Below are 11,886 nucleotides of genomic sequence, written 5' to 3'. Positions count from 1 at the left end.
TGTGAAGACTCATAAAAACAATGAACTGTCAAAAATTCCTCTTAAAAATATTTAAAATTTAAAATGTCATTTGTCTCCTCTGATAATGAATCTTGTAATATTTAGAAACAGCATCACCTGAAAATAATTCAAATTCAGCTCATTTTAGGAATCTTCAAAAACCTGAAAACTCTTAAATGAGACACGAAGTCTTCAGATCTGATACATGCAGAAATATGATTTTTTATTTTTTTTTTTTTAGAGAGGTGAAAGGAAAGGAAAGGGGGGATAGAGAGAATGTGGGGGTAGTGCGGGGTAATAGATATAGGGATTAACCAATATGGGCTTTTTAGGGCTGATGTCAACATTAATTGTTTTATCTTTTTTTTTTTTTTTTTTTTGATAATTGAGAAACTCAATAACCGATATGTTGAACCGCCATACATTTGCTAACAGTATGTGTGATAGCACATACCTGTCACTCATAACTGGACTATCAGTTGCACAGTTAGTGTAGCTAATAGTAAGTAATCATTGGTAAGGATTACTATTTTAGAAACTGTAAGTACGTATATATACATGAAACATGATAACCGGAAACCTGCCATTTACAGCGAGGCTTCTTCCTTATAAAGGATTAGTTTCACTGAATACTATACAATACTAATATCAGCTATGATGTTTGAGTGTCACGGTACACTTTCTTCTGTTTTCTTAATATTTTTTTCTGTTCTTTTTTTTTGTCCACTAAGGTTAATGTCTTATGAACTAATTAGCCAATAGACAATATCATTTATCAAAAAAGTGCCAAATATCGGAAACATAATCGGCCAGACTGATAATAAGTCGAAAGGTAGTAGTGGTAGGAGAGTAGGGGGGTTAGGGAAAAGAAAAGACAGAAGGAAAGGTAAGAAATAGAGAGGAAGAGGGTGAGAAAGGTTGAGGAGGTGAGGAGGAAGGAGGCAGAAGGAGTGAGGAGATGGAGGAAGGGGGAGGCTAAGCTGAGCTACCAGCAGCCTCCTCCACCTTCCTGTTGCTCTTTAACCAACTCCAGAAGCTCTTATTATTCTTCGCCTCCTTCTCCTGCTCCCGTTGTTCTTCTGTCTCCTCGATCACCTCTTCAGTCTGTTTTTTGTTGCTCTTTCTACCTTTGGTCCTCCTGAAAAACTGAAAGATTGTCTTTTTGTTTTTCTTTTGGATCCAAAGTTCCTGCAGTTCCTGATTATTTTCTTCCAATTGTCAGATTTTTTCCTGCAGGTCATGTGTCTCTTTTTGTTTCTTGAGCAGTTCTTGATTTTCTTTTTCTTTCAGAGCAACATCTTTCCTGAGCTGCTCTAAACTTTGATGCTCAGTCTTCCAGGTTCTTTCTCCTCGATTTCATTGACGGCTTCAAGCATCAGCTCCTCAGCTTTGCAGAGCGCCGCTGAGAGGCTGTCATTGATGCCAGTGATTCGATGGACTTCCTGGTCTCTGATGGCGATCTGTTCTTCCACGGACTCAATCCTCTTCTTCATCTCTTGATTGCTGCGAGATTCTTGGAAAAGCATTTTCTCCATACTCCTGATCTGGAGGGATCTCAGGTTACTCTGGTCTTCAAGCTGTGTCTTTTCTGTCTGTAGTGTTTTACTATATTCCTTCATCTGGCTGATGAGCTCTATGAGAGGGATGTTGTTGTGCTCAGTCAGCCACATCTTACCCTCCAGTTCTTTAGTTTTTTCTACCACAGCTTGTTTATCCTCCTGCAGTTTGTTGTTGTCTTCCTGCAGACTTTTATTCTTGTTCTCCAAGAATTTCACTTGCATTTTCAGGGCCTCCTTCGTGGTCTGGTTCTCTGTGGAAGTTTTTAGCTTCCTGCAGCATTGCTAAGAGACCCTCGTTCTCCAGCTTCAGTTGTGACACCTCAGCTTCTCTTAGCATAAACTGTTCCCTGACCTCATCCTCAGCTTCCATGATATCGGCCCAATTCATGGGCGCAGTCTGTGTCTGGGAAGGGGCCCGGTCTTCGCTCTGGATGACCGGCTGTTTGACCTCTTCCTCATCCTTAGCGACATTGGCCGATGTCATGGTTGGAGCTGGTGTCTCTGAAGAGGACTAGTCCTCTCTCTGGGTGACCGGTTGTTTAGCCTTGCCCTGACCTTTGACCACGTTGGCCCATGTCATGGTTGGAGGTGGTGTCTGTGGAGAGGCCTGGTCTTGCTGGGTGTTGTTGTGGCTCTCAGGCCCCAGCTTTTCTTGTACCTGCCTTATCTGCCTGCTCTGGTTTATCAGCATTTCCTCAAGTTTGCAGGTTTTGGCCTTGCTGGCCTCTGCCCACTTGAAGAATTGCTCCTTTTCAGTGAGGAGCTGTTGATGGCAACGACCCATTCGGTAGAAAAGAACTTGCAAAACCCAGGCCGCTTACTGGTTTGGGAAGCAGCCTGTTGAGGGGTGATGGTGAATCGAACTTTGCGTTCTGGTTGATTTCTCTGAGCCATGGTAATGTAAACAAAGTCCTGATGTACAACAGAAATAAAGAAATAATCTAACTAAGCACCAGTCCATGTTAGAAGGTGGTTCTGTAAATGATTTGCTGTCCTAAGGTGGTACAAGTTCGCCAATCATTCGAAGAAAACAGCTGCACTGACTGCTGGAAAGTACAAGAAAGGTTCTGACCTGTCCTACATTTAAAGACTTGACAAAGGGCTGGGACATCATCAGTGATATCACACATCATTTGCCACTGACGTTGCCTAGCAACAGGACACAGGCACACACACATCATTAAATGCAGACTTTACGCTGTTTATTGAAAGACACAACTCCTTCTTCTGTTGTGGCAAATTTTTATGATGAAAACGTTTCTGTTGGATTGTACACATGATCATTTCCACCACATTCATTTCTTTGTACTGCTTATTTCATATTTTGTCCTTTACACAACATATTCACAGTCAAAATACATTTAATAATCATCAGTCGTGGTTTGGTTCACTGGCTGGGCTTGTCTTCCGTGGGGACGTCTTCCCACAGGGGCTTGAGGATGTGAGCTGGAACCTTCTCCATGGCAGTCTGACAACATAGAACAAACACAAGTTAGTTAGCTGGTTTAAATTTATCTCTTTGTAGCCCGTTGTCTTAACTCTCACACAGAATGAGAGAGAGCAGGTTGGGTTATAGCTGGTGTGCATGTGTCGGCAGTGTTTTACCTTTTTGACCTCCATCGCTACACCTTCAGGAAGGTTCCTCTGAATGTATTCAAGGTAAACCTTTGCTGTGCTGCCCGTTATGTGAGACAGCTACAAAAAACAAAACAAAAGACACCTTAATGCAACAAGCTAATAAACTAGCAATCCTGTCAACTTGTTATATAAATTTTGGTGTATTTTTGTTATCTGTGGAAACAGACGCATTTAGTAACGTTTCCATTTCCTGTTACAGTATTGCTCCATATCAACTGAGATATTTGCATAGGTTTTGTCAATCATGGAAAAGGAAATGTAAATTTAAAAAACTAATCACAATCAACTATTGTAAAGACTGCAAATATTATGACTGGGGCTGGACAACATTGGAATAACAGATTTTCTTTATTTGATATAAAGTGTATAACTAAATTTTGAAAGAATCTATCATCCTAGAATCACTGGTGAGATTTTATAGGCGAGAGCAACTGCATACAAAATTTTTAAAAAGAATTTTTAAAAAGAGCTATAAATGTTCTCATTTATAGAATTCACCATTAATGGTTGCTAGGTTCAAATGTCCAGGCCTACAGCAGTAGAACATGAAAGAACCTGTGCAAGGATGTGGAAATGTACTCATGTTTTCTCATATGGTGTTACACTTGAAAATGCAACAAAAACACTGATAAAAAGTTTTGTTGCTTGGAGGTGGTCTTATAGCCTTTACCTTTAACATGCTTGTCTATAATTTTCTTTCTAATCTCCTGAGACAACTCTCTCCTTGGCTTCCTCTGGTCCATGTTTAGTGTGATACACACCATGTCACGAAACAGCACAGTGACTACTGTAACTCTATAAATAGGCCAACTGACTGATTACAAGTTTGTAGACACCTGTGATGCTAATTAGAGGACACACTTTGATTGAACATGTCCCTATGGTCACATTATTTTCAGTCTTTTCTAGGGATACCATCATTTTTGTCCAGGCCTCTTTCATGAGTTTATTTTTTTAAATAATTCTGTTGAACCACTGTTCAAAAGCAATGATTTTCATTGCTTAATTTTCATAGAATTTTTATTTATTATTACTTTTGTCAGATTCAAATTATTTCTGTGACCATTGTGGGTTTTTCTTTCATTAACCAAGGGGTACCAACAATTTTGTCCATGTGTGTATGTTGTGCAGCACTCATCATAAGCGTTAGATTGACACAAATGGGAGAGTCATGTAGGGGCTCTACATTGCAAGTAGAGTGTAATGTCTCCACTTCAATAATGCCTAATGGCTTTGAGGAAGTCTAAGGACTCTTTATGTTTCACAGAAGTTCAAGCTCCTCACCTCAATGCAACGGTAGTGTGTTCTCATCTCATACTGGACCCTGTGCTTTTTGAAGATGTGCACTGACTTCAGGAGTGTCATTCTCTCTATGTCCTTGGGAGGCTCAAAACTGCAAAGAGATGGTGAATATTTTAGCATTTAAAAGGATAAGCTGTAATAAACAGAAAGTGTTGCTAACAGGACTCACACTTTTCCGATGGTGATTCCCAGCTCTTTAGCCGCCATAGTGGCAAAGAACTCATAGCTGTCCAACACAGTGCTGTCATGACCTTTGACTGAAACAAGCACCTTCTGGAACAACGTGTCTGGCTCCTCTGTAACTGTGATCTGGAAGAAAAACACCATATGACATCTAATTGAGGGGTTTTACACCACAACAAATTCAATGTAATTGCTTTATGGTATGACCTAAACTCAATAATTTATTAAAGAGCAGGAGAAGTGAAAATAGGACACATTTTAGCACCAGCATAAGGTTAATAAAAATTAACACTTACTGCTGAGGGTGTTGATGATAAGAACACTGCTGTGTGGAAGGAAGTGCTGGGTGTCAATGGAAGATGGGACCTGCAGAGACAGTTAAGAATTGTTGAAAATGTGCAGTTAGTTGATTTGAGCCTCACTTATGATATTCCTCTTATAGTGACTAAACGTAGTACAAAAATAAAACAACAAAAAAAGACAAAGGAAAAAAAGTTACAAAATCCTCATAACATTCTTGTCGCTATTATAGCTTTTACAGAGTTTCGAAATACTCTGACAGTTTGTTTCACACGTTTAAAGCTCACATTCCACAACATAAATCCCAGTAACAGAGTCTACATATTACCTGTTTGTATCATCTTACAGCATTCCTTTGTACCTTAGAATGCAAACTATGAAATAATCCCCTATGGCTGTCAACAGCTTGAATACATTAATTTTTATTAGTACACGTATTGCATATTGAAATGTTTTTCCAACTATATTATAACTGATTCCTTAATTTGCTATTTTTACTTGTGATTTTACTTGAAAAAAGGAAAACATTACATTGTATTTTAACATTGCCAATGAAAACGTCTCTTAAAAAACAGATCTGTATTCCTATTATGCGTCACAACTGAGTTCTTCCTCTCAATTGCACCAACGTATTTGCTAATTTCTTGGGTTTTACAAGTATAATTTCCCATATGTAAAATTGTAGATTCTTAACATTTAATTTAATGAAGTGAGTTTGTATTTTATATAATACTGTAGGCTCATAACCTTAATATTTAAATTAGTAAGATACATTTCTATTTTATATAATATTGTAGGGTTTTAACCATGATATTTAAATTAATTAGCTACATTTTTGCTTTAAAAAAATACTGCAGTCTTAACTTTAATATTTAATTTAGCCAAGTAAATTAGTATTCTGTATAATATTGCAGATTTGTAAAATTATTTACAAAAATGATTTATTTATTAAATCTGTAAATTTGTCAAGGACATTTGTATTATGTTTAATATTGCAAAATGTATAAAAGTGCCATTTAAAATTTGTCAGGTAAATTTGTATTTTATATAATATTGTAATTTTTTTTTTACCCATGACATTATTTAAATTACTCAGACAAATTTGTATTTTATAGAATATTGTAAAAATGTATACCCTTGATAATTAAAATTAGTCAATTAAATTTCTATTTTATATAATATTTTACAACAATTTACAATACCCTTAACATTTAAATAATTCAAGCAAATTTGCATATTATATAATATTGTAAAATGTATATCCTTGAGATTTAAATTATTCAGATAATTTGTACTTTATATAATATTGTAAAATTTATACCCATGACATTTAAATAATTTAGGTAAATGTGTATTTTAGATAATATTGTAAAATTGATACCTTTGACATTTAGTCAGTTAAATTTGTACTTTATATAACATTGTACAACAATGTATACCCTTAACTTTTAAATAATTCAGGAAAATTTGTATCACATATAATATTGCAAAATTGATACCAATGACATTTAAATAATTCATGTAAATCTGTATTTTATGGAACATTGTAAAATTTATTCCCTTGACATTTAAATTAGTCAGGTAAATGTGTATTATATAGAATATTGTAGGTTCTTAACCTAAATGTTTATGGTAGGCTGGTAAATTTGAAGTTTATATAACATTTTAAGATTTTCACCCTCATAATTAAAGTAGTCATTCAAATTCACATAATACACACTGTAGCGTCTTCACTCTACTATTGAGGATTGTTGGGTAAATTCTAATTTTTATTCTCTAGTTAAAAGCTCTTTGGCTCAGCGGCTGTTGTTTAAGATGTGCTGAATAAATAATGGCGCACATATGTAACAGCATTTGTGACAATTTAGTTCAGTAAATAAGCAGATTTGAATCAGACAGCTGTACCCTACAATAATGATAGCTGCTGCTCCCCAACTAAGTAGACATACAAAAAGCACATGACAAAACCTGCTACTTACCATGTTACACTACATTTCCTGTGACCTGAACATACCGTCAAACTTCTGGGTTTCTGGTAACAGAAGAGTAAAAAAGCAAACATGTAAATGTGACTTGTACTGGGAGAAACCTGGTGCTTCAGCCGCCACGAGTGACCCAAATGTGAGATTTTAAAAGCAGCTACGTTCAGCGTTGCACACCTAAACGGCTGTTATGTTAGTTTAATGTTCGTACATGATGTTTAAAACTAAAGAGGTGTCAGTTTCCTTACCAAATGTGAGATTCCACCCAATATCCTTGCCAAAGGTAACAGTTCTCGTCTTAAAGTCGTGGGAGCCGCCATGTTTTTGGAGGACAGAAGCAGAAGAGAGGTGAGTCAGTGCTGCCCCCACGTGTCCTGGAGGAGGAACTGCTGCTGCTGAATCCTGGATACCTGTAGTGATGGTCCTCTGATACCCGAGGCTTCGACACATGCGCTGTAGCTCATGAAGCAAACGTATCGAGCCACTGTGCCGAGGCGTGGTTTGGTCACGTGACTCGTGACGTTTGAATCACTTCAGTGACGTTTGAAGCACTCAACTGCTTCGAATCACCTGATTGGTTCGGTTTGTTATGTGAATCACTCAGCGGGATCGAGTGTTCCGGGATAGGAGATCCCTATTTAGTGTTGTTCATTTGAAATGTTTTTCGCAGAATAGATTGTTTTTTTTGCTGTTGTTTTTGCTTTGAGAGTTAGTAGTATGTCAGATTTCGTATTTCGTAGAGAATAGATAGATAGATAGATAGATTATATATATATATATATATATATATATATATATATATATATATATATATATATATATATATATATATATATATATATATATATATATATATATATATATATATATTCCCAACTCACCACCCCCATGCCACAACACCTGGCACAGAACCTTGTCAGGTGCTTAGCTGACAGACTACAAACCAAAGAAAAGAACAGTTCACTGACTGTTGCTACACTTGTGGCTCTGCAGTTCAAAACTTTTGGATTCACCAATCAGAGTGGCAGCCAGTGTGAAAGAACATTTAATAACAGAATGCACAACAATTAACATAAAGAATACCAAGCAGCAGTCATCTACGTCACAAGCACCACCGCAGCCTCGTCCTCCACCACCAGCAGCACCTTCCACATGTATTTTTTTTTCTCTTCTGAATAGGGAATGACTGACATTTCTGGTGATGATGATGATGATCTTCAATATTTTTCAGTTCAACTGTGGAGCCTATTAGACGAAGACGCAAGTAGAGCCTGGCAAATGCAAAGCGCCACAGCGAATGCAACTGTAGAAAGAACGGCAGACCCACTGGCTTACTGGGCAACCCACAAAACTGTTTACCCAAACTTGTACAATGGAGCCAAACATTTCCTGTGTACCTCAGCCTCATCTGTGCCGTGTGAACAGGTTTTTTTTTTCTAAGGCTGGGGAGATAGTGAGTAAAAGAAGGAATTGCTTGAGTCCCAAACAATGTTCCCTGTAATTTTTCACGAGTCTGAGCAAACACACAAACTCCCTGAGCGTCCCTTGGACCACTGTGAGCAACATCAGACGTGTGCACTGTGGTCACACCAGCATCACATCCATTCAAGTTACATGGTTCATTATAAGAATCAAATTACAGCATTTACATTTCTGTTAAAACACTTTGTCAAGAGGAGCCAGTTGAAGGCTGCAGTGATTTTAGTGACACTACAATGTATAAGAGTGAAGTTATTGAATATTTGTCTCTCTTTACTGTTGCAGCGGTTTTGCAAATTGCAGACGGACCCTGTTCACTCCATAGACACCAATGTTATTCCTGTAGCTTGAAAGACAGCTACTTTTGATAAAACTGGGCTTGTAGCACATTGTCTGCCTTGCAACAATGGGAAAGAGGCACCGTTTATGTTTTGACAACCTATATCTAATGAGTTATTGATGCTGGAAGTCCGAATCTGTGAATATCTTTCCAACTTTACTGAACTTGGGGCCACTACCACCTAAGGAGTGATATATTTAATTTTGAAAAAAGCATTTAGCCATACTTAAAGCTTTAAGTGCTTTATTAACACGGAACTAAAAATTTTGTATTGTTTTATTATCACAGGTTCTGTCTGAAAAGAGGTGGCATCATTTTAAACAGTGAAATCAAACTAATAAAATGTAATGACCAACCAGTGAGTAATACTGGATTCTGCAAAAACATAACTTTTTTTTAAAAATCTAAATCTTATCTTAACACAGTTAATGTATTAACTTATTTTTGTGTGTATGCATGTATTTATTGATTTATTTAGTACTGTTAACATATCAGAGTTCTGAGTGAGTTTTTCTTAAGATAGGCAAAGGCCATTTATTGATTACATATAGGCTATTAAATGTTTATTAAAAACTAAAAAGCATTTTAAAAAAAACAACTTAGGCATTTATTGAGTCACTAAAATACTGTAGAGTACAGACCACATCAGCATGATTATAAGCATCCTCTGGTAAATGAACAACCAGATACTGATGTCTCTCACCATATGGACTTCAGGAGATGACTGGGGGATGATAAACTGTGACCTACTGGTTGGGTTCTCTCTGTTCTCATGTTTCTTACATGTTTGTCCCCTGACAGCTGGGTCCTAATGTTTTTTGAGCAACACACCATACTATGACGTTTTTACAATGATGGTTCTACTATGGAACCAGTTTGACATGTTCAGGTGTTCTTTGTGTGAAAACTCAGAGATTTCAGGTATCAGAAGGTGGTTTTCAACTTTCTTTGTTAACTTTCTGCTTCAACTTTAAACTAAATTTCCTTCACTAAGCCAGCCCTCTGGACTTCCAGTAAGCTGTGTTCCTATTGGCTGTCCAGGTGGCTGCTTGGTGTTATCAGGAACACCTGAGCAGCTCAGTGTCTTCCTGCTTTATTTAGCTGCAGACAAACATTTCCTCTGCTTCTCTTCACCAGTGAACCGGGTTTGGCTTCATTGTGTTAGTTTGTTCTTTAGGCGTTGGCTTGCAGCTTCCAGCAGTAAAATTGTCTTTAATGTGTTTCTTGGTGTGTTTTAGGGCTTTGTACTGGATAGTTGTCTTGGTAAATGTGGTTCTTTAGCCACAGTTAGCACATGGTGCTAATGTTTGCAGTGATTAGTGGATTTGGTGCAGCTGAGTTGTGTCTTTATCTTGGCTGTAGTGAGTCTTTAGAGGTTTCTGGTCAGACACATTGTGTGTTCTTGTTTGAGAACCAGCATTGGTTGTCCAGAAGGTAAGAGTTCCTGTCCTGATTCTCTGTTCTCAGAGGTTCTCTGGTAGGCTGCAGGAGACTTTAGCGTTTGGGTTGTGCTAGTTTGGTTTTTGTATGGTTTCATCTGGACGACTATCTTGAGGCCCCTCCATGTGGTTTAGTGAGGTTTTCTGCAACAGTTCTACAAAGCAACCTGCAGTAGAAGAGACTTTGAGAGTTTTTAGGAAGTTCTGGAGACCAGATTTTAGAGCAGCAGAAACATTTGTCAGCAGATTGAGCAGGAGAAGGTGAGCTTCAGAGTAGAAATGAGACGGAAACCTTCTTGACCCGTGTGGTGAGGTCATGTACCAAGAGTTTGAGCAGGTTGTGAAGAGTCTGTAGTTCTTTGGTCTGAAAGCACAAGAAGAGTCGACTCATTAAAGGAGAAAACAGGAAATACTGTTGGTTCTTCTGTCGCTCTGCAGTTTCCTTAGAGTGAATATCAAGTTTATATTTTAAATGATTTCCCATGTGAGCCCAAGAAGACTTTAATAAACTCCCTCCATCCCCTGGACACAACATATTTTATTACCATGTTAAATGTTTTTTTTTTTTTTTATGTTTTTGAGTTTTAATCATAGTTTTTTCTCTTTGCTTGTTTAGTTTTGTCATCTGTGTAAAAGGTGCGAAACAAATAAAGTTGAATTGATAAACTGCATAATTGACTAACTCATGACTGTGACAACAGAAGTATTTTCATTGTGATTTAAGGGTTTATTTCATTTCTAAGGTTGGGGTTAAAATCTTGACAGAAAAAGAAGATTAAAGAAATAAACTACATAACAAAAAGCAATTAAATCAAAGGGAAAAAAATTAATACAATAAAACTTTTTAAAAGTTTTATTAAAAAGATTTAAGAAATTTAAGATGTAATTTTCTAATTAAACATTTAATTTTTTTATTAAATGTTTTCTTTTTAAAGGTTTAATAATCTAATTAAATGTTTTGCATTTTTTAAAATGTTTAATATTCTTTAATTTTATTTTTTAAATGTTTAATGATGGAAAATATTTTATCTGTAATTTTTAATATTTGTATTTTAAAAATTTTGTTTAATTTCATAATGACATGTATTGTATGTTGTTGAATTATCTAATTCAATATTTTGTCTGTTTAATAGAGTTAAACATTAAATACAATTAAATTATATATACATATACCACCTTTTAATGTTTAGTTTTCTTTTTAAATGCTTCATTGTATTTTCTGTTTAATTCCTATTTGAAGTTTTATTGTCTTTAAGATGTAATTTTCTAATTAAACATTTAATTTTTTTCATTAAATGTTTTGTCTTTTTAAGGGTTTAATAATCTGATTAAATGTTTTGCATTTTTAAAAATGATGAACATTCTTCTTGTTTAATTGTATTTTTTAAATGTTTAATGATGGAAAATACTTTATCTGTAATTTCTAATATTTGTATTTTAAAAATTTTGTTTCATTTCATAATGACATGTATTGTACCTTGTTGAATTATCTCATTCAATATTTTTGTCTGTTTAATAGAGTTAAACATTAAATTACATTAAATTATATTAAACAGACAAAATATTGAATGAGATAATTCAACAAGGTACAATACATGTCATTATGAAATGAAACAAAATTTTTAAAATACAAATATTAGAAATTACAGATAAAGTATTTTCCA

The 11,886-nt window shown here is 35.8% G+C and overlaps 1 protein-coding gene across 1 annotated transcript; it reads right to left on the bottom strand.

The window, feature by feature from the left end:
• Positions 1 to 2,744: 2,744 nt before the first annotated feature.
• Positions 2,745 to 7,363, bottom strand: mrps10 (mitochondrial ribosomal protein S10). The gene is made up of 7 exons (XM_023290576.3): positions 7,213 to 7,363; positions 6,962 to 7,014; positions 4,979 to 5,048; positions 4,669 to 4,808; positions 4,482 to 4,590; positions 3,165 to 3,254; positions 2,745 to 3,027 (listed from the first exon to the last, which is right to left on the bottom strand). Exons 1-7 carry the CDS (start codon positions 7,282 to 7,284, stop codon positions 2,947 to 2,949), a joined length of 615 nt encoding a protein of 204 aa, XP_023146344.1. The 5' UTR covers positions 7,285 to 7,363; the 3' UTR covers positions 2,745 to 2,946.
• Positions 7,364 to 11,886: the final 4,523 nt, after the last annotated feature.

This window comes from Amphiprion ocellaris, chromosome 12 (assembly GCF_022539595.1).
Source record: "Amphiprion ocellaris isolate individual 3 ecotype Okinawa chromosome 12, ASM2253959v1, whole genome shotgun sequence".
NCBI classification, from domain to species: domain Eukaryota; kingdom Metazoa; phylum Chordata; class Actinopteri; family Pomacentridae; genus Amphiprion; species Amphiprion ocellaris.
The sequence above is the reverse complement of the archived record's forward strand: the minus strand, read 5'-3'. Positions and strand labels throughout refer to the sequence as shown.

Bases quoted from the DNA above. Each gene is read 5' to 3' on its own strand.
- mrps10 (XM_023290576.3), bottom strand. From the start codon at position 7,284: ATGGCGGCTCCCACGACTTTAAGACGAGAACTGTTACCTTTGGCAAGG. The intron at 7,015-7,212 runs GTAAGGAAACTG...TTCTGTTACCAG, and splicing joins TGGGTGGAATCTCACATTTG to AAACCCAGAAGTTTGACGGT. The intron at 3,255-4,481 runs GTGAGGAGCTTG...TGTTTTTTGTAG, and splicing joins CACACTACCGTTGCATTGAG to CTGTCTCACATAACGGGCAG.